The sequence below is a fragment of the Dunckerocampus dactyliophorus genome, chromosome 10 (assembly GCF_027744805.1).
Source record: "Dunckerocampus dactyliophorus isolate RoL2022-P2 chromosome 10, RoL_Ddac_1.1, whole genome shotgun sequence".
Classification (NCBI taxonomy): Eukaryota; Metazoa; Chordata; class Actinopteri; order Syngnathiformes; family Syngnathidae; genus Dunckerocampus; species Dunckerocampus dactyliophorus.
Window position 1 is genome coordinate 8,816,291 of NC_072828.1, and position 21,657 is coordinate 8,837,947.

Sequence of the window (21,657 nt, forward strand, 5' to 3'; positions counted from 1 at the left end):
AGAAGCAACTGAGGACCCTGCGCACATCAGCTGAGGACCCTGCGCACATCAGCTGATGTCACCATGAGAGGTGAGTCCTGTGTGCTCCCAAAGTCCAGCCACCCTCTCTGCTCATCAGGAGTTGGGGTGTGAAAGCGGGTACCATTATTATATATTAGAGCGATCTATCGGTGCTCTGTTATATGTGTCTGTTATTGTATTTACTACTCCTACCAGTAGAGGGTGTTGTATGTAAACACTCCTCTCAGTGCGTTTACGTGGCTGTACAAGCATATTAGGAACCCACAGTAGACAATAGCAGGCTAAAGGGAGAACCCGCTCATTGTGTTCTGCATCCTGATTGGCTGTAGACCATTATCAATCAATCTCCTTTGTGCCGTCATTAACAAACTAGCTAACTGCGTGAGCTGCTTGCTAACGGCCAATGTAGGACGAGAAGGAGGACGACGGAAGGAGCAATATGTTTTAACAAGGATACAAAAACGCTACAGTTGAACGGCACCAGCACGGTCAGGGGAGTGAATAAGCATGAGTCAACTTAATAATTTATCGTGTCCAACCTAGTAGATTGATTATTAAAATTCAAACGAAATTTGAACTTTGACAGTGTTTAAAATGTGAGAAAATGTTAATGCCCGTCACTGAAAAGTGTATTGTGAGGGGTTTTACAGCATTAAAACATATATAACTGTAAACAAATAAGGTTGCCTACTGCTACTTCACTTATTGCGGGCTATTTTGGGAACCTATCCTCACAATAAACGAGGGAATACTGTATATGCTGTGCGTACACTTTGATAAAATGGATGAATGTTATTTACTGAACACAATTAATTTATATACATATATATGTATATGTGTGTGTGTGTGTGTGTGTATATATTGCAGAAATATGACCTACACGTAGATGTCAATAAAAACCTGAGCAGCAGTATGAAAGAAACTTTTTTTAACAATCACAATACAAAATAAATAAAAAATAATTATAATTAATACAATTATTAAAAATAAATTTTAAAAATCCTTCCTTACAGTGTTTCTATATATTATATTATTCACTATGTACATAATTAAACAATAACAATATAACAAAATAGCCTGCAAGTGCAGGCAGGACCACACATTCATTACCATTCCACTAATCCATTAATTACCATTCCAGTAAATTCATTTTTTTAAATCTGGTTATTTTTTCTTATCCATGAGAAACAACAAAAATTTGATTAAAAAGAACTATATTATATGGATATTTAACTGGAGGTATTTACACCATACAACATTTATTTCAGTAATGGCATTGGTAATTCATTTGATAGTATAATCTAAATTATCAACTAATCACCCAGAGAATCCTATTAGCTTTAATCTATATTGTGTGGGAGTCCCACACAATATACACTTTAAGTCTTGTCCACTCTCCTGTTTATTCACAACCAGTGTTATAAATCTACAACATTTTTATGACACATACCTGTCTTTGTTTTTGGGGAACTTGAAAAATGACAAATCTGGTCTTTTGGACCGTCTATGAGCGCAATTAATGGCTGAGCAGTGTGCAGAGGACATGTTTACAATGCAATGTTTTTTGGATTCGGCTCACCATCATGGGGGCCAAACCCGCTCAAGGCATACTACGGAAGTGCATACCCATCGACGGTTGTTTTACCTACAGAGTCCTTGGTCTTGACGACATAGCTAAGGTGATGTTTATATTTGACTACACTGCCCCCTGGTGGCTACATAAGGTACTGCGTCAGAAGACTAAAATTAAACTTAGATGCAATTTTGACACATTGATTCTGTCAGGGTTTACATGCATTTCTTTTAGTTTTGTTAACACTTTCTTCTGCACAAAATCCACTTTAACACGTTTTCTGTGTTTTTATGTGCAAACTGCCGCTTTTCAACTTCCCTCAGCCGTCTCTTTTTGAATTGATCTCAATTGAATATTTATTGAAAAATACACTGTTGAGCAAATTGCAACTGAACAAGGAAACCAAAACATTAGAAACCAATAAAGTGCAACAATGTTGTTGAAGAGAAAATACACGTTTATGAATGTGAGTTCAGTTTATTTTACTTCTGTTGCCACAGCATGACCTTATTTTATGCCTGTGGAATTTACTCCAATACTAACACTAAATGCGGGTAACATTAAAAAAAAAAAAAAACAACACACACACAATGAAAGTAGTTTTTGCCGCATAGCAGAAGACAAACAAATGTTAGTGAGATGTGGTTTGCAGATTTAAAAGTTGTGAAAAGTAAAAGGCGGTTAAACATGAGGAGAATGATGTGGACCAGCAACATCCATCACTACACTTAACAATCTTTGATGACATCACTCAGTGGGTGGGGCCTCCTGAGGTTCTCTGTTCACTGCCGCACAAAAGGATGATAATGATTAGACTTCATTGTCACACAAACACTAAAGTCAGTGTGTTTGTGCGTGTGTACCTTCCTCCCGCGCCTTCATGCGAGCCACAAAGTTGTAGCTCTTGTTCCTGCGATAGTTCTCGTAGGGGTCGTCCAGAGACACGCCCACTCCCTTGTACTGGTCCCACTTGTCGCGGATGTCGCCTCCTTTGATGGGGTCCTGGATCCCTTGCTCCTTGGCGCCAAGACCGCCTGACCCGCTCCAGCCTCCAGCAAACACGTGAACATGTCAACATCCGGGACCGGGACGTGCATGCCCACGAGCACAAACATCTTACCCATCTTCATGAGCAGCTGATGGCCTTTATTCTCCTCGCCCAAGCGGGAGTCTGGCGGCCCTTTGGAGGGGGCACTGCCCGCTGCTGACGTGGAGCTGAGAGAGGTGGTTCCTATGGTTACTAATTAGGTTAAGGCCTGTGAGATCAGCCAGGGGGTGGGGACTCACGGAGGTGAAGAGCTGCGGGATTTATGGCCATGGCGCCTCCTGGTGGGGGAGCGTGAACGCGACCTGGAGCGCGAGCGACTCCTTGACGACCTGGATCGACTCCTGGACCTGGAGGAGAGGCAGGTGTCCAGTCACACCCTCAAACACACAAACAAACACATGCACACACTGACCTGGAACGTGAATAGGAGCGTGAGCGACTGCGGGACCGCGAGCGACTGCGGGATCGTGACCTGGACCTGGACTTGGAAGAGCGCGAGCTAGAGTGGGAGGAGGACCTGCCGCGGCTGCCCGAGCGGCTCCTGGAGCGGCTGGTGCCCCGCCCACTGAGGAGGGAGGAAGTGTGATGTCACATTGAAGCCATCAACTTTCTCCCAGAACAGGAAGTCAATCTCACCTGTTGCGCTTCTCTTGGCCTTTTTTCCTGCGTGCTCTCATCTTAGCCCGGAAGAACTCGTACAGTCCGTTCTGCTCCCAACCTTCACTGGGGGACCACAATCATCACACGTGTCACTTTGGACATTACATGTGCGCCATCATGCCCGAAACTAAAGTCACACATACCTATTGCGGGGCCGGTCGTGGGACGGGGGGCTGTAGAAGGCTTCCACTGCGGCAAGCAGGCGTTCGCTGGGAGGCATAGGGGGTGGCAGGCGGATGTCTTTAGGATCCAGAGCTTTATACTCCGTGTCCTCCAGCTGAACAGAGAAGATGTGCATCGTTTCAAACCATTCATTCCCACTCAGGTTTCTAGTCTAGTGTGGTTCTGGTTCTGTTCCTGTGTCCTTTCTTCTTAAACAAAAAGTTGACTCACCTTGACCAGCGGCGCCATGAGACCGGCAGGAAGGTCGAAATATGGAACATTGGGCACCAGGCTTGGGTCGTCCGGCGCCGGAGGTTGCCGGTGGCGTACGTGCGGCGAATGGCCGTTGAAGCCGTGTGGGGGTGGCCCAAAGTCTGGGTGCTGGGCTCCCCCCCATGGCGGATGATCACCCCCCATGCCGGAGGGAGGGAGCCTCTGGTTCGCATGGTGGGGTGGGGGTGGACCCGGACCCGGCATGTCTGGTCAGGAAACAAATGAGATGATAATGATGATGATGATGACGACGACAATGACAATGAAGTCAACCTCTGACCTCTGGGAAAGTCCCCTTGAGCGTAGTCGAAGCGATGCGGCGTGTATGGCGGCCGGTCGTAGTGATGCCTGGGAGGAAAGTCATCCTGCATGAAGCGTGATGGAAAGCGTCCGAAAGAGTGTGGCGGCGGCGGTGGCTGGTTGAAGGGAGGCGGCTGCTGATGGGGGGGGAAGGAGCCTCTGAAGTGAGGTGGCCTCTGTAAAAAACAAAAGAACAAGAACGTTGAGTGGAAAATAAAACATGCTCATGGGGACAGAAGTGGGCACCTTCCATTACATGCCTGCATGCGAGGGGGAAAGGGTGGCTCCCGTTGGCCCCAGGGGGGCTGCTCAGGCTGGTTCCCCCACGGAGGCTGCTGGTCGTAGGAGTTCCAAGAAGGGGGACCTGGATCAGGCCCACCAGGACTGCTCCACGGCCCCCCCTCTCTAGGCGGACCCCCGCTCCAGTTCCCCGGCTCCCTCTGATCGTTCCACATTCCCTCATGGCTGTTCCACGGCGGACACGGAGGTGGGGGCAGGTTTGGGTCAAAGGGAGGCTTGGCGAGGGACAAAAAAAAGACAACATGAGAAAGGACCTGGACCACCGCGGACCTGATCTACTTGATCAGTTCAAGCTTCAGACTGTTGATTGATGGAGATCTAGAAAGCACAAGACGGTGCCTTTTACCGGCTGGTTGGGGTTCCAAGGGCCCATGTGCTGGGGGTCGTACCACGCAGGCTTGGGGGGGAGCTCCGAGGGTCCACTGGTGTTGCTTGGGTCCTGAGGTCCAGCTGGAGCTTCGTCAAAGTCTCCTGGTGAAGGACCTGACATGGGCGGCTTCACCTCTGCTGCAGAGCACAGATGTGACAGCATTACACGCATGACATACACTTAACATGACACCACATACTTGACACATGTCACATACACATATATAACACACAACATACAAATCACAACATCCTCACACATCACATGACATCGCCACACAAACTTGACATACTCTATATATATACACACATCACACAACATACACATCACATGACATCCTCACACGTAACATCACCACACATAAACAAGACATACACATTATCACATACACATATACAGTCATGGAAAAAATGATTAGACCACCCTTGTTTCTTCAGTTTATTGATCCATTTTAATGCCTGGTACAACTAAAGGTACATTTGTTTGGACAAATATAATGATAACAAATATAGCTCATAATTTAAGAGCTGATATCTAGCAACTTCCATGGTTTTCTTACATGAACGTCTATTGCATTGTACTGCCAAAAAATGTAACTCTTGCGAGCGGTTTTTGTTGTCATTGTTGTTGTCCAAACATAGGTACCTTTAGTTGTATCAGGCATTAAAATGAACAAGAAACTGATGAAACAAGGGTGGTCTAATCATTTTTTCCATGACTGTATGACACAACATACACACAAACATGACATATACAAAACATGACCTCATGTAAGATGACATCCTCACATTTAACATGACATCAGCACATGAACATGACATACACATAACATACATGACACATAATACATGAGACATGACGACATCACAACAATGAAAGGAGGTGTCACCAGGTTGCACAGTCATGGGTGGGGCCTTTTCGGAGTCAGTAGGCGGGGCTAGCTGAGGAGCGGGCTGCTGCTTCAGGCTGGTCACAAACTCCTCATGCTGGCTCTTCAGGACTTGGATCTGCTGCTGGAAGGCCAGCTGGATGGGCTGCACCACGCTGGCATATTCCGTTATCAAAGAGGCCTGTAAGAGATGCATGCTCAGTGGCATTGTGGAAAAGGTGTGCAAGGGAATGTGAGACATCACCTGGTACTGGCCCAGGCCCAGTGCTGGGTTCTGGAGTTGCTGAATGGTCTCCTCATCAAAGTAGCCATTCTTCTCCCAAAGCTGCAACAACTGAGGATGGGAACGATGAGGACAATGTAAAAGAAATAAAAGTAAAAAACAAAACAAACTAGAAATGTATAATAATAATTTATAATAATTAGTTATGTGAACAGGCAGTAGGCTTTATAACACTTATTTTAACTCAAAGGCAACTTGTGGTTGGCTATATTGGTCATGTTCAAAATGAAGTCTCACTTCTCTGAAGGTCAGCTGAATGCATAAATGCATTTAAAATATCCAGTATATTTTTTTCCCTTTACCCTGGTGATCTTCTGTTGCTTCTCCTCCTCCACAGCCAAGAAGCTGGTGCAGTAGATTGGAACCACAACTTTCTGCAGAGCTGCCAACAAATCCTTCTGCTGTTTGCGCTGACTAGAGAAACAGCACATCAAGTGCATCAAGTGAGCTCCATCACGTCATATTCCCGAGATTTAAGATCAAAGAATGACTTCTTTACACGTTGAGGGCGCCTACCAGTGATGGAGAACGTCATTGGTTAAATAGATGAGATGCAGGCGGAGCTCAAAATGTGCTCCTTCTGCAGTGATGCGGTTGCGAAGGTGTGATGTCATCAGCTCACAGTGCTGCGGAGTCTTGGCATTGTTGAACATCCAGTTCTTACCAGCCTGACGGAAACATTTATGTTCACTCCAGTTCGCCTCAGTGGGTGTGAATAATGTTTCAGTAGCTTACAGAAATGGCATCTTTGGTGCAGGTGTCAATGATGGGCTGCAGCAGGTTATCAAACTCGGTGACGTCCAGCTGAGTTTCCACCACCAGCTTTTGGATCTGCTGTTCAGCGGCCGAAGCTATGGCTGCGCTAACTTGTTCCTGCATGGAGGAATGGCTAGGTCACCTTCCATTATGGTATCCCATATAGCACTGTGCTGCTTTGGTATCCTGTGCTTCTGTGTAGAATCAGTGTGGCTGGAGTACCTGTCTGAGTGTGTGCAGGTGCTGCTCCTGATGCTGCAAGTTCCACTGACTCTGCTGGATGATGTCATCGATGGCGGGCGTCGAGGCGGAGGACGGAGGGATGGGAGGCGGAGGTATCATGGCCATAGGCGGGGGAGGGATGTCAAGCATGTCTGAGGTGCCTGGGTTGTAGAGCTCTATAAGGACAAGAAGTAAAGGTGCTGATGATGCAGCGGACCACCCGAGCTGAGAAGAACGACAACGTTGACAATGGTCACGGTTCTAACAGGAAGCATGACGTGTGTCATGTGGTCACTGGACCAAAGTGACCCTGGAAGCTCCAGCAGTATGATGAGAACGTTCCAGTGAACATGCAACCACTAAAACCTGCAGAAATTACACTTCTTTTTAATCATGTTGGACATATAGCTATGTTCTATTGGACAGGCTGCATTTGAAGGCCAATGATGTCATAACGCCACATGGAGGCTGTCCCAATTCCAAGAGTCCTTGTAATGCAGCTTTGTTTTCACGCTTCTTCACACATATTCCTTGACTCTTTGGTGAGCTTCTCCAAAGCAGGTAGCGACCTGTGAGATGTTAGTAATGCTGACATGTAGCCACTTAGCATGACAACAACCAAGACCTTCAATTTAAAAAGGACTGACGTGTACAATAATACAATAATTGACATACTGCTACCTCTCTCACAGTGTCAATCAAAACTGGCTATTATCTTTGTAAAGTCATGTATCCCATTATATTGTGTACCTAATGAAATGGGAGGAGTGGCCAGCATTAATGGGGAATGCGATAGCATCCTGCTATCCTCCAAACAACAGCTGCATCTCCCAGCAGATCACATGCCAATAAAAGCATCACAACGCGACCAAGCTGGACTGTGACATCAATCATGTCGTTGCTGGTGTGAACTTTAGTCGTCAACATTGAGGCCATACAGCATCACGACACCGTAATCACTACACTTTCTGCACTCGTCAACATAGTTTTGTTCAAATTGCAAGTCAAGAGGGAGGAGACACGCATCAAAGTATCCACTTCTCAGCCTTACAATAAACCAGAAGGTATGATGCCAGAAAGAATAGAAAAAGAATACCCAGATGACAAAAAAGCAACTGAAAACAAACCAAGGTGTTGCCAAGCACAAATGCAGCAATGTTCAGCAAGGATAACAGGAATTCTGAATTGATCTGGCAGGTTTGCTTTCAAATAAATACCTTCAGATTTATATTCCTCCCCATCGCGGGTAGAGGGATCTAAGTGGAGAGAAGCACATTTTAATGCATTTCAGTGGTATTACACGTTCAGAGACTTCCATGCGAGCCTGCACAGCAACAAAAACGACTGCATGGACAATCTGATAGCAAGGTAACTCGTCAACAAGATTAATTGAACATTCTGGCATCCATTGAGCAAGTTGTGGTGTGAGGATTAGAGCCCGACCGATTTATTGGTGGGCCGATTATGACATATCACCGATTAATCAATATTGGTGATATGTAATGTTGCCTTTTTTTTTTTTGCTGCACGGCGATTCTGTCGCTCCCTTCCTGTGTGTGTGTCTCTCTACTGCCCCCTGCCCGAATACCTGGCCCCGTCTCCACACACACACACACACACACACACACTGTCTGCCTCACTTAATCCGCTGCACGAGAGGGACGGCAAACACAAACTACATTTTCTTTTTTTACACCATGGTAAACTGTGACTTTGTAAAACAATGTAACACTACACTTTAGTGCCATGCTGTCAGGGCCTGTCAAGGAGAACATTGTAGTTTTTTTTCATGCACGTTTTAGAGTGTATTACAGTGTTTTAACGTTATGTCAGCTCCATCTCTGTGAGATAAACAAAGATAGATGCAACTGTTAATCCACATGTCCACTATTATCTAAAACTATTATAAGACTATATAAGACAGGATTTTAAAGTGAAATAAAGATATATGCATTACCCAGAGTCTCACTTCACTTCATACTTCCATGCAGGATTTACAGTCTTCATTCAAATCATTGAAAATGTTCCAAGTAATGTATTTAATTGTAATTTTACATATTGCATGTTTTGAAAGCAGCTACATTGTTCCATAAAATGTAGTTTTGTCCCTTGTATTAAGTCTAGTGACAAGATGCATGTTTTGATTATTTCTTATTTTGTTTGTAGTCAACTTTTTTTTCCCCACTTTTTAATGTTTACTTCAGCATTTGTTTTTCAGCCGTTTGCAAATACTATTATATATAATAGCTAGCTAGTACATATGACTGATATTGGTAAGATATTTTGGTGAATAAGCCTTTTATAAATACATAATATATTAGTTTAAGAACACCTCACATTAGCCTACGTATTATCATTTTCAGTCAAATGCAGCCACCTGTTTTTATTTTAAAATAGTCAGCTTTTGTATCAAATTCTAGACTAATTACCAAAATGAACTAAATGTATATATTTTCATTTCATAGGCAGAGGGGAAGAGTAAAGTGGGGATCCACTTGACAAAAGACTCAACAGCCGTTAGATGCAACATCTGCAGTGTGCAAGTTAACCAGGGCTCCAGCACCAGCAAAGAAAAGAACACTACAAATTTGTGGCAACACCTAAAAGTAAATCACAGAGAGGCATGTCTTCATGGTGACAGTGTTACTAACTAAAGCTCCTGAGTTTAATTTAGTAGTCTTCTGCTTCTTTGTGTTGAATCGTATTTTGGGTATTATCAGAATTTATGTTAATGTACAGTACTGTGCTCTTATTTCATATATTGGCTTTTTTCAGCCCCCCAATTTTGGTATCGACCCCATAAATCCCATATCGGTCGGGCTCTAGTTACGATGGGCAAGCAGTCTGGTGAAGTACATACGCTGCTGCTGCGCCAAAGCCAGCTTGCACTTGTAGTAGCTGAAGAAGTCTCCTCCAAAGAGGAAGGAGAACTTGGGGTTGTCCTTCTGTTTGTCCATAGTCATCTTCTCAAACTCCGGTCCGTTCCGAGCGACAAACTGAGCCAGCTTGTCGATCACATTCCGCAGTTCTTGATCTGCAAAAAAAAGGACATTCCTGGTGAGATACTTTGTCTAATTTCCATAACTGGCCATGACAAAAGTGCATGTAATTTAATGTAAGCTGTGGGAGACAAAAAAGTGAGCAAAAAACTTGAAAAGTATAACAAATAAGTATACCCGCTGTTTGTTGAGAAGAGCCGTACATGTGCTCATGTTAGAGTCTCCAAAAGGGTCCAATAAGACCAGAAAAAGTTGCACATTGTTTTGTTTTTTTTAAGTCATAATAGAGGTGTTGAATATTAGCTAAATATAGCAATAAAGTCACTGCAGCATCTTTTTATTCTCCGGCAGATCTGGTGTGTGTGAGGTGAGTTAAGAAGCAGCGTTACAATGCCACCTACTGTAGTTAAGACAAGACAAGCTACATTCATAAACAGTACCATTATAATGTGTTTATGAGCAAGGGCTAACAGGTAGCATCTATTTGTGGTGGTCCAAATTTATTTGTTGGGGTTTGTCCGATAAAATAGAAGAGCTGTATCCCCAAAATGGCTGCCATACTGACCAGCGTGTTTTATGGGCGCAAGAGAAGATATTACATGTATACAGTCATTGTGTTTTTAATGGTACAAAGGTGACAAGTGCCTAATCAACAGTTCACGGTGGTTTTGGTGACATACAATATTTTTCAAGATACAAAAAAACAACACATTTTCCCAGTGTCGTCAATGGTGGAAATGAGAAGTTGCTACTACTACTTTTTCATATAAAATGCAAAAGACAGCTGATGCAACAAATGCACCAAGATGCAGAAATGCATGCGTATGTGTAGAATAATGTTATTCACAACATTCATGACTAAAAAGTGTGGCATACAATTTACAAAATGCTAAAACAAAGACACTGAAGTTCAAGCGATAGTTTACAATGCTTTTTTTATGTCCGATATTAATACAACTGTAAAAATAGGATACAACATAGGGAAGTAGAGCTATAAGTTGTTTTATATAGTTTTATTTAAAAATGTCTTCTTCCTCTCATCGAAGTAGAAACATCTCAAGAGAATACATTAGAGACTGCCTAATTTTCGAAATTAAATTTAAGCACAGTAAAACAAGCTAGGCTAGTGACAATCTTGGAGAGTTTAGCAGAAATGCTAAAGGCAACGGCGTCGCTAACCGTAATGTGCAGCAGAATTAGCACGCGTGCTAACCAATTCTCAATGGAAGCCAAATAATACTGTAGCCAAATTCCTCACCTTCCGGGGGCGTGGGGACATCCATTTTCAACTCTGGCTACAGGAAGGCTTCGGAACCTGTACTGTATTGTCCAATGTCTGTAAAATCACTCCACAGTAAGTAAATTACACAAAAACACTTGCATTGCCACTCTAGTGTACAGCGGAAGTACCACACTGCTGGAGCAGCGCCACGAAGCTAGACCAATCTACTGACAGCGCCCCCAATGGTGAGGCTATCATCGAATGTCAAGTTTTTATTCATGCAAATTAAAATAATATTAAAAATGACAACATAAATTTAAATTTCGGTTACTCGACAAGCAGCGGTGTTCGTTTACATCACATTACAGATGGTTATGGGCTGGTGAGGCATGAACGTTTTTATTCTGAAAGACGGTTCCGGATGCTGCGTGTTGTCTTTCTGCTGGTGAGGTGGAAGTAAGAGAGGCTGGCTAATAGCAGCGTGGTTGCTTCAGAGTTTTCACTATGAGGTGTAATTACTCGTGAACAAGCTTCTCGTCCACATCAAGGTAAACATATCTTCCATACGTCGTCACCATTGTGTGACTCAAGTTATAAAGTTCTCGTCTGATGTGAGAAGTATCCATCTACTTAGTGAAGTTAGCAGTTTGCAAAGCTAGTGACGTAACAGCCTGTTTGAAGCGTGGCTTGTTTAGCATGTGTGCATTTTTGGCCATACAGTAATGGACTTTTAGTATAGTGAACTACAGTAGATGGAAGCAATGTGAACATCGAGAAGCTAACTTAACTTAACTTAACTTAACCTAACCTGACCGTCCTGTCCTACGACTCTGGAGCAGAATGGCCAGTGTGGAGCAGGTGGCAGCGGTGGGCAAGGTCTTGGTGGACCCAAGTGTGGACCTGACCCAACGGTTCAGGGCATTGTTCACCCTGAAGAACTTGGGAGGTAAAGTCTTTGATCAACACACGCATACGTGAGGAATTTCTGGATTCTGCTTGGCACTATGACCACCATATCATGACAACTTTATGTGCTGCACATCAGAAATAAGTAAAATATAGGAAACCAATAGCCATAGCAATGTGACATGTTTAGTTTTTGCGTCAGGTGCTGAAGCCATCGAGTGGATCAGCAAAGCCTTCACAGATGACTCTGCTCTGTTGAAGCACGAGTTGGCCTACTGTCTGGGCCAGATGCAGGATGGACGAGCCATTCACACTCTGTGTGCTGTGCTCAAAGACACGCAGCAGGAGCCTATGGTGCGACATGAAGCAGGTAAACACGTCACATGGACTGACTACAGGATGTAACCGTTGTCAAGTCTCACATTCAGCACATTTGAGTTGTACAGCAAGCGCCAGTGTTGTGTCTCTGAGAGGAATGTGTGTGTCTGCAGGAGAAGCCCTGGGAGCCATCGGGGATCCTTCAGTTCTGGATCTGCTAAAGGCTTACAGCCAGGACCCCGTCATTGAGGTATAAATGTGCTTTGCTGTTAAAATTACAGCACATCATTCATAGGCTGATAGAGTGACGCAGAACTGTAGCCAACAAAGAGACACGTTTTAAATAAGACGTACATGTTCTGTAGTATCTCTGTGTGGAGTTTGCATGTTGTCCCTGTGCGTGCATGGGTTTTTTCCAGGTACTCCGGTTTCGTCCCACATTCCAAAAACATGCATGTTAGGTTAAATGGCGACTCTAAATTGTCCAAAGGTATGAATGTGAGTGTGAATGGTTTGTCTGTATGTGCCCTGCGGTTGGCTGGCGACCAGTCCAGGGTGTACCCCGCCTCACGCCTGAAGTCAGCTGAGATAGGCTCCAGCATATCCCCCTGACCCTAATTAGGATAAGCGGCATTGAAAATTGATGGATGTTCTCTGGAGTTTTTTTTTTTTTTTTTTTTAAAGAATGACAAGATCTTTCATACATTGCAAAGTGTCCTGATGTCCTCCTGCAGGTAGCAGAGACATGTCAGCTGGCTGTGCGTCGAATGGAGTGGCTGCAAAGCGGAGGAGAGAAACAGCTGCAGGATGGCAGCACAGATCAGAACCCCTACTGCTCGGTGGACCCGGCCCCTCCAGCCCCCAGGAAGAGCGTGCCCGAGTTGCGCACCACCCTATTGGATGAGAGCCTGCCGCTCTTTGAACGCTACCGCGCCATGTTTGCACTTCGCAATCTGGGCAGCGAGGAGGCAGTGCTTGCTTTGGGAGACGGTAAGCTCATCTAATTCTTTAAGACACACAATTATAAGTCAAGACCTTAAAGGGTCCCTGACATGATTCATCAACTTTGCCTAAATGTTTTATATATTGTTTGTAATTATTTCTGTTCTACATTGTTTGATTTTTGAAAGCGAATGGTAAATTCGCAAAAATTATATTTACAGTTCATAGCGCTGGTCATGACGAACTAGCTCGCAGCTCAGCCTCATTTCTGGAAGTGACGTCATCGGGGCAACACCTCTCAGCTAAAGCAGAGAAAACAAACGCTTCTCTAGGTAGATCGTGGACTTGGTTCAGTATATTTTTCTTCAAAATAGTAGTCATGCCAAAATGTTTTGTTGCTGCTGGATGTTCACAGTATCCGAGTGATACTGCAAGTTTGTTTTCTTGACCAAAAGAGGACAGTTTAAGACAACAATTGACAAAGCAAGTGCTGAGAATGACAGACAGGTGGACGCCTACCTACTGTTCTTTGCAGTGACCATTTCACTAATGACTTCTTCGAAGGAACACCTTTAGAAGAAGCATTTTGCTTGAAAGTACAGTATAAACGCATTTTGAAAAAGGATGCTATTCCGCCGGTACACAGGAAACAAGACAGCGAAGAACAACCACTATGGCAAAGTTGACACGAGAGTAAGTCATGTCTTGTTTACACAATGTCTTCTTAAACACTTTCACAATAGCGACAAGGCTGCAAAGCATCATATACTGTATGTCATATAAAAAAGATTTGCCAGTGATATGTTCACTGTGGGGGGGCAACAGCGGTGAACATTCATCCTCGACGTGCAATAAAATAAAACAGGCTATAAAAACCCAGTAAGAAGCTGATTTTAAAACACTAATTGAAGGATAAGCAACTCCTGAGTAATTTACACTTACCATTTTGTGTTTTGAAGTCGAACAATCTTCGCTATAATCACTGTAATCATCCTCCGTCTTGTACACCGCCATGTTTGTTTACCTGAGCGATATTACCCCCAAATGAGGCTGAACTGCGAGAACTAGCTCGTCATGCCAGGTGCCATGAAGTATAAATGTAATTTTTGCAAATTTACCGATTGCTTTCAAAAATCTAACAATGTAGAACATAATTACAAACATCATATAACATATTTAAGCAATGTTGACGAATCGTGTCAGGGACCCTTAAATCCTGTTAAAAGTCTGTTGGGTCACAGCAAGAAGTTTTCGGATTCAAATTGTGTCAGTGTCGGTGTGTACATTAGCAGCATCATGAAGCAGCGTGTTTGCTTTCCAGGCCTGAAGTGTTCCAGCGCGCTCTTCCGGCATGAGATCGGATACGTCCTGGGCCAGATACAGCACCCGGCGGCGGTCCCAGCCCTCTGTGCTGCCCTGGAGTGCGGCGGCGAGAACCCAATGGTGCGTCACGAGGCCGCAGAAGCTCTGGGCTCAATTGGGAAGGAAGACTGTCTAGCCATGCTACAGCGTTACCGTGCCGATGGCGAGCGTGTGGTAAAGGAGAGCTGCGAGGTGGCCTTAGACATGCTGGAGTACGAAAACAGCGAGCAGTTCCAGTATGCAGACGGACTGACACGCCTACCAGGTTAAAGGTCACAAAAGAAAGGGAATTTGTTGGTATACAGTCACAGAGGATGTACACGTGTGTTTAAATTAAAGACAAGTACAGATACACACATCTGCTGTTTTATTTTAAGTAAGTACCTACTTGTGCTTTGAATGACCTCCAGGAGTCATGGAAAGAGCGTCAGCTCATGTGTGGACTTATACTTTAAACACAACAAAGTGTCTAATAGTGAGCCACCCTAAGAGAGCACAAAGCAGCCAGGGACCTCATTTAAAAATGGCACATGGAAAAAAATCAAATTTTAATGCCAATTATAAAAACTGCTAGCATTTGCTGTGATGTCACCTGGACTAGTAGTAAAAAAAATACATACAGTAGTAATCAACATTGATGAAATTTGTGACAGTGTTTGCTGAAGGTGTACTTAAATTCACTGATATATGTGTAGTAGTATTTCTATGTGTGACATTAGAATAATGACATTATTGCAGGATCATTATGTGTACCAGTATGTTTATATGTTGTACTTTGATATTATTGTAAGATAAATATGTGTGCTAGCATGTTGTACTTTACTTCAAATATTGTAGAGTTAGCGAGACTTCTAACTCATCCTGGAGCTGCTTGTTGGCCAAAAGAACCCGACCAGTTGATAATTAGAAACAAACGGTCCTGCACTAGCATGCGTCACTTCCTGGTAACGGCTTTGTTGATGTAACCATGGCAACCATAGCGGCTCGTGTCAACACTGGACGTGTTCACGTCAGGTTCTTCCGCAGCGCCTCGATTCGAGCAGTGAGACTCATTACTTCTTAAGTTATCCAGTTGTTGAAGCCCGCTCCAACGAGCTTCAGGTGGAGGAAGGATGGACGGAACACTGCAGGTCAGCCAGCAGGTGGCTGCTTCTTTCAAAGCTTTCCTCATGACGAGCAGCAGCAAAAGCAACTTAAACCTGTGAGTGTCGTAACCTTAATTTGCCTCGGAATGAGTTGTAATTCTACTATTTTGTTCCATGAAATTGTATTCATTTATTCTCAACACTGCGATTGGCTGGCGACCAGTCCAGGGTGTACCCCACCTGTCACCTGAAGTCAACTGAGATAGGCTCCAGCATAGCCCGCGAACCTAATGAGGAGAAGCGGTATAGAAAATGCATGGATTGATGGTTTATTCTCAACAGTATAATCTGTGTGGCCATTTCTTCAATTTATGCTAATAAACAAGCTGTGGGCCACACATGGTCAACGGGCATTACCGTGGACACCCCTGGAGTAGGGGCTGTCACTATTATAAAACAACAAACAAAACATAACAAAATTCTTAAAAATCACAGATGTTTGAGCCACTAAAGCAGTGTTTCCCAACCTTTATATTACATTAGAAAAATCACACACCATCAAGCGTACCATGACTTGCTCTACTGTATGAATGACAACAGGTGGACACAGGTTAAATACTGTATGTACCTTCTGTCATCTAGTGGAAGAGCATTTAATTGTTCTCCCTGTCACGACACTTCGCTGTATATCAATGAATAAATACACATTATTTGTAGTAAATAATTTTTGGACCAATGAAGTGAAATCGAATAGTTTCACACCTGATGATATACAGTGATGCGAAAAAGTGTTTCCCTACTTCCTGATTTCTTTTTTTGCATGTTTGTCACACTTAAATGTTTCAGACCATCAAACAAATTTAAATATCAATCAATGACAACACAACTGAACACAAAATGCAGTTTTTAAATGAAACTTATTATTAAGGGAGAAGAAAATTCCAAACCTACATGGCCCTGTGGGAAAAAGTGATTGCCCCGGAATCTAATAACTGCTTGGACCACCCTTAGCAGCAACAACTGCAATCAAGCGTATGCCATAACGTGAAATGAGTCTTTTACAGCACTGTGGAGGAATTCTGGCCAACTCAACACTGCAGAATTGTTGTAATTCAGCCACATTGGAGGGTTTTCCAGCATGAACCGCCTTTTTAAGGTCATGCCACAGCAAGCCTTCCAGGTCCTGAAGCAGCAACACAGCCCCAGACCATCACACTACCACCACCATATTTTACTGCTGGTATGATGTTCTTTTTCTGAAATGCGGTGTTACTTTTACACCAGATGTAATGGGACACACACCTTCCAAAAAGTTAAACTTTTGTCTCGTCAGACCACAGAGTATTTTCCCTAAAGTCTTGAGGAACATCAAGATGTTTTCTGGCAAAATTGAGACAGGCCTTAATGTTCATTTTGTTCTGCAGTGGTTTTCGTCTTGGAACTCTGCCATGCAGGCCATTTTTGCCCAGTGTATTTCTTATGGTGGAGTCGTGAACACCGACCTTAACTAACCCAAGTGAGGTCTGCAGTTCTTTGAATGTTGTTGTGGGGTCTTTTGTGACCTCTTGGATGAGTCGTTGCTGCGCTCTTGGGATAATTTTGGTTGGCCGGCCACTTTTTTTTCTCCCTTAATAATAAAATGTTTCATTTAAAAACTGCATTTTGTGCTCAGTTGTGTTGTCATTGACTAATATTTAAATTTGATGATCTGAAACATTTAAGTATGACAGACATGCAAAAAAATGAAAAATCAGGAAGGGGCCAAACACTTTTTCACGACACTGTACAGTGGGCACTGCACAGTGGTTGGGACTCACTCAACGAAAGTAATGTAAAACTGTAGTTCTGTACTGTGCACTGTCCGTCTGTGTTACGTCCGTATTGGAAAGAAAGCTAACCACAAGTGGGCCGGTCACACACACACAGATACGACCACCTGTCCCGGCTGCTGATGCGAGTGATCGAAGAGCGTCCGCACGATGTGGTGGATGTGATCGAAGACCTGAGCCATGACGTCAAGCTGCGAATGTACGAGGATACGCAGAGCAACCTGCAGGACGTCCAGCAAACCACCGCGGCAGAGGAGCTGGCTGAGCAGCAGCGAGTTCTGTTTGTCCGACCCGAGGACGCCGAACACGAATACGAACTGGTACTGGCACGGTGTTAGACTACCCACACTATTTAACTCCATACTAGTAAGACATGCTTTTTTTGAACTATTGTTTGTCTCCCTTCTCAGATGGAATCTGCTCTCCCTAACGTGAGTGAGATCGCCTACTTCCTTGAGCAGGCTGGAGTAGGTTTGGGCCGGGAGGAGATGCAGAGGGTCTTCCTGGCCCTCAAGCAGCTGGTGGCGTCTAATCCCATGCAGCGCTGCCGGCTGTGGGGAAAGATCCTTGGCACGGAGAAGAACTACATCATCGCTGAGGCTGAGTTTGAGGGAGAGGAAGAGGATGAGGAAGCAGAGGAAGCTGCCGACGATGAGTCCAGAGAGGTCGACCCCAAGGATAAAGAGGACAATGAGGTGAGGAACCAGAAAGTTCTGCACTGTCTCATTTGTGGTACCCTACCACTGTGGTTAGTACCCCAAATGATGCCAGAAAATGATGATCATACTTGATCTTGCAGTCTGTCAGTGGGTGTTGTTGACATGATGTCCTCCACAGATGGATCCACTTCCTCAGTCCACCTACAAACCACCCCCTGTGGTTCCCAAAGAGTCCAAAGGAACGGGCGCTAACAAGTTTGTCTACTATGTGTGTAATGAGCCCGGCCTGCCTTGGTCCAAGCTGCCTTCAGTCACTCCCGCTCAGATAACCATAGCTCGGCAAATCCGCAAATTCTTCACCGGGAGGCTGGACAATCCCATCGTGAGCTACCCGCCTTTCCCCGGGAACGAAGCCAACTACTTAAGAGCGCAGATCGCTCGCATCTCCGCCGGTACGCAGATCAGCCCGCAGGGCTTCTACCAGGCCATCGAGGAGGAAGGGGTTGAGGAGGAAGGAGCCTCCGAGGACGGAATTGAAGAGAATCCAGAATTCGAGGGCGTTCCAGTTGGCGAGTTGGTGGAGTCTTTGTCCTCCTGGGTGCATCACACTCAGCACATCCTGCAGCAGGTCTCTCCTTTTGCAACCTTTACTTTGAAATGTTTGTTTGGGTGAACATTTGTTTTTTGGCTCATTCAGGGCCGCTGCAGCTGGGTGAACCTGGCGGTGAAAACAGAGGATGAGGAAAATGAGGAAGATGAGGAGATAGAAGAAGATCCCGATGAGCCGGAGCCAGAGGTCGGACCCCCTCTGCTCACACCTCTCTCTCAGGATGCAGGTCAGTCCATAATCCAGTCAAGGCGGGGGCATCTTTTTAACTTGAAAAAGAGGGAAGTTCATATAGCTTTGAATTCAACTTACATGAAACATTTGTCTTGTTTTCCATTTTCACGCCTCAGAAATTTTCGACACTCCTCCATGGAGCTCCAGCCTGTCTTCCACACTCACCGCCCAGCATGCCATAGCTGTCATGCGCTCCAACTGCTGGCCTGGAGCATGTGCGTACGCTCACGGAAAGTAAGATTACCTAGTATTCTTGCGCTTGAAACATTGTCATACAAAGACACTGACAAGGTGTCTTAATGCAGGAAGTTTGAGAACATTTATGTCGGCTGGGGGCTGAAGTATCCAGGGGATGGTTACAGCCCTCTTCTCCCCCCGCCACCTCAGAACGAGTACCCCAGTGCGCCTGAGATCACTGAGGATGTGGACCCCACTGTGGAGGAGGAGCAGGCCCTGCAGGACGCTTTGGACGAGAAACAGGCGGCAGAGGAGGCGGAAGAAGGAGACTCGGATGAGGAACAGGATGAAGAGGATGATTAAATTCAAATAAATATAATCCATCCATCCATCTTCTATGCCGCTTATCCTCACTAGGGTCGCGGGTATGCTGGAGCCTATCCCAGCTGACTTTGTGCGAGAGGTGGGGTACACCCTGGACTGGTTACCAGCCAATCACAGGGCACATATAGACAAACAACCATTCACACTCACATTCATACCTATGGACAATTTAGAGTCGCCATTTAATCTAACATACATGTTTTTTTGGAAAACCCACACACGGAAAGAACATGCAAACTCCGCACAGAGATGCCCAATGGAGATTCGAGCCCAGGTTCGAGCCCAAATCTTCCCTATCTCCAACATGCTAACCACTCGGCCACCGTGCGACCATAAATCTATTCTTTTCTTCTTCTTTTCCTTTGGGCTTTTCCCTTTAGGGGTCACCACAGCAAATCAATTGCCTCCATCTAACCCTGTCTTCTGCATCCTCTTCTCTCACACCAACTACCTTCATATCCTCTTTCACTACATCCATAAACCTCCTCTTTGGTCTTCCTCTAGGCCTCCTGCTTGGCAGTTCCAAACTCAGCATCCTTCTACCTACAGAATATATTCCCTATCTCTCCTCTGGACATGTCCAAACCATCTCAGTCTGGCCTCTCTGACTTTATCTCCAAAACCTCTAACATGTGCTGTCCCTCTGATGTACTCATTCCTGATCCTATCCTTCCTGGTCACTCCAAGAGAGAACCTCAGCATCTTCATCTCTGCTACCTCCAACTCTGTCTCCTGTCTTTTCCTCATTGACACTGTCTCTAGACCAAACAACATCACTGGTCTCACCACAGTTTTGTACACCTTTCATTTCATTTTAGCTGAAACTCTTCTATCACACATCACACCTGACACTTTTCTCCACCCGTACGATCCTGCCTGTACACGCTTCTTCACCTGTTTTCCACACTCTCCATTGCTCTGGACTGTTGACCCCAAGTACTTAAAATCCTTCACCTTCTTGATCTCTTCTCCCTGTAACCTCACTCTTCCACTTGGGTCCCTCTCATTCACACGCATGTACTCTGTCTTACTGCGGCTAATCTTCATTCCTCTCTTCATTCCTTCTCTGTTCCCTGCTCTCACTGCAGATTATAATGTCATCTGCAAACATCATAGTCCATGGAGATTCCTGTCTAACCTCGTCTGTCAGTCTGTCCATCACCATAGCGAACAAGAAGGGGCTCAGAGCTGATCCCTGATGCAGTCCCACCTCCACCTTGAACTCCTCTGTCACACCGACAGTACACCTCACCTCTGTCTTACAGTCCTCATACATGTCCTGCACCGCTCTAACATACTTCTCTGCCACTCCAGACTTCCTCATACAATACCACAGTTCCTCTCTGGGCACCCTGTCATAAGCTTTCTCCAGATCTACAAAAACACAATGTAGCTCCGTCTGGCCTTCTCTGTACTTCTCTATCAACATCCTGAAAGCAAATACTGCCTCTGTAGTACTCTTTTTTGGCATGAAACCATACTGCTGCTCACAAATGCTCACTTCTGCCCTTAGTCTAGCTTCAACTACTCTTTCCCATAACTTTATTGTATGGCTCATCAGCTTTATTCCTCTGTAGTTGCCACAGCTCTGCACATCTCCCTTGTTCTTAAAAATGGCACCAGCACACGTCTCCTCCATTCCTCAGGCATCTTTTCATTATCTAAGATCCTGTTGAACAACCCAGTCAGAAACTCTACTGCCACATCTCCTAGACACTTCCAAATGTCTACAGGTATATGATCAGGACCGACGGCCTTTCCACTCTTCATCCTCTTCAATGCCCTCCTCACTTCAGCCTGACGAATCTTTGCTACTTCCTGGTCCACAAAAGTCACCTCTTCTAGTCTTTGTTCTCTCTCATTTTCCACTTTCATCAACTCTTCAAAGTACTCTTTCCATCTTCCCATCACACTACTGGCCCTTGTCAATAGACTTCCATCCCTTTCCTTAATCATCTTAACCTGCTGCATGTCCTTCCAATCTCTGTCTCTCTGTCTTGCCAACCTGTATAGATCAGTCTCTCCCTCCTTACTATCCAACCTAGCATACAAGTCATCATAAGCCCCTTGTTTGGC

The 21,657-nt window shown here is 44.7% G+C and overlaps 3 protein-coding genes across 6 annotated transcripts; 2 read left to right on the forward strand and 1 right to left on the reverse strand.

Moving 5' to 3' along the window:
* Positions 1-1,051: 1,051 nt before the first annotated feature.
* On the reverse strand, positions 1,052-11,287 carry cherp (calcium homeostasis endoplasmic reticulum protein). 3 transcript variants are annotated; one of them, XM_054790636.1, is made up of 20 exons: positions 11,115-11,287; positions 9,718-9,891; positions 8,075-8,113; positions 6,858-7,033; positions 6,615-6,752; positions 6,396-6,547; positions 6,182-6,293; positions 5,841-5,930; positions 5,597-5,777; positions 4,684-4,841; positions 4,298-4,552; positions 4,018-4,213; positions 3,696-3,943; positions 3,446-3,579; positions 3,279-3,365; positions 3,055-3,207; positions 2,882-2,989; positions 2,715-2,809; positions 2,458-2,643; positions 1,052-2,379 (listed from the first exon to the last, which is right to left on the reverse strand). In XM_054790636.1, exons 1-20 carry the CDS (start codon positions 11,137-11,139, stop codon positions 2,342-2,344), a joined length of 2,745 nt encoding a protein of 914 aa, XP_054646611.1. In that variant the 5' UTR covers positions 11,140-11,287; the 3' UTR covers positions 1,052-2,341. The 3 variants fall into 3 exon arrangements, with proteins under 3 accessions (XP_054646611.1, XP_054646612.1, XP_054646610.1); XM_054790635.1 differs by having other exon boundaries at positions 1,054-2,379; positions 4,684-4,844; XM_054790637.1 differs by lacking the exon at positions 8,075-8,113 and having other exon boundaries at positions 4,684-4,844.
* Positions 11,288-11,484: 197 nt separating this feature from the next.
* On the forward strand, positions 11,485-15,370 carry dohh (deoxyhypusine hydroxylase/monooxygenase). Of its 2 annotated transcripts, none has more exons than XM_054790639.1 (6): positions 11,485-11,626; positions 11,918-12,024; positions 12,175-12,354; positions 12,476-12,552; positions 13,037-13,292; positions 14,566-15,370. In XM_054790639.1, the coding sequence occupies exons 2-6, from the start codon at positions 11,919-11,921 to the stop codon at positions 14,874-14,876; spliced, it is 930 nt and encodes a 309-aa protein (XP_054646614.1). In that variant the 5' UTR covers positions 11,485-11,626; position 11,918; the 3' UTR covers positions 14,877-15,370. The 2 variants fall into 2 exon arrangements, with proteins under 2 accessions (XP_054646614.1, XP_054646615.1); XM_054790640.1 differs by having other exon boundaries at positions 12,187-12,354; positions 14,566-15,367.
* Positions 15,371-15,535: 165 nt separating this feature from the next.
* Positions 15,536-19,726, forward strand: rsph4a (radial spoke head component 4A). Its single transcript, XM_054790638.1, has 7 exons — positions 15,536-15,807; positions 17,618-17,840; positions 17,931-18,215; positions 18,358-18,807; positions 18,877-19,015; positions 19,137-19,254; positions 19,326-19,726. The coding sequence occupies exons 1-7, from the start codon at positions 15,719-15,721 to the stop codon at positions 19,558-19,560; spliced, it is 1,539 nt and encodes a 512-aa protein (XP_054646613.1). The 5' UTR covers positions 15,536-15,718; the 3' UTR covers positions 19,561-19,726.
* The last annotated feature ends 1,931 nt before the right edge of the window (positions 19,727-21,657 follow it).

Coding starts and splice junctions, on each gene's coding strand:
- rsph4a (XM_054790638.1), top strand. CDS start 15,719: ATGGACGGAACACTGCAGGTCAGCCAGCAGGTGGCTGCTTCTTTCAAA. Junction 17,841..17,930: donor CCGAACACGAATACGAACTG/GTACTGGCACGG, acceptor CTCCCTTCTCAG/ATGGAATCTGCTCTCCCTAA. Junction 18,808..18,876: donor CTCAGCACATCCTGCAGCAG/GTCTCTCCTTTT, acceptor TGGCTCATTCAG/GGCCGCTGCAGCTGGGTGAA.
- dohh (XM_054790639.1), top strand. CDS start 11,919: ATGGCCAGTGTGGAGCAGGTGGCAGCGGTGGGCAAGGTCTTGGTGGAC. Junction 12,355..12,475: donor TATGGTGCGACATGAAGCAG/GTAAACACGTCA, acceptor GTGTGTCTGCAG/GAGAAGCCCTGGGAGCCATC. Junction 13,293..14,565: donor AGTGCTTGCTTTGGGAGACG/GTAAGCTCATCT, acceptor TTTGCTTTCCAG/GCCTGAAGTGTTCCAGCGCG.
- cherp (XM_054790635.1), bottom strand. CDS start 11,139: ATGGATGTCCCCACGCCCCCGGAAG. Junction 6,548..6,614: donor GCACCAAAGATGCCATTTCT/GTAAGCTACTGA, acceptor TGTTTCCGTCAG/GCTGGTAAGAACTGGATGTT. Junction 2,990..3,054: donor CGCTCCTATTCACGTTCCAG/GTCAGTGTGTGC, acceptor CCTCTCCTCCAG/GTCCAGGAGTCGATCCAGGT.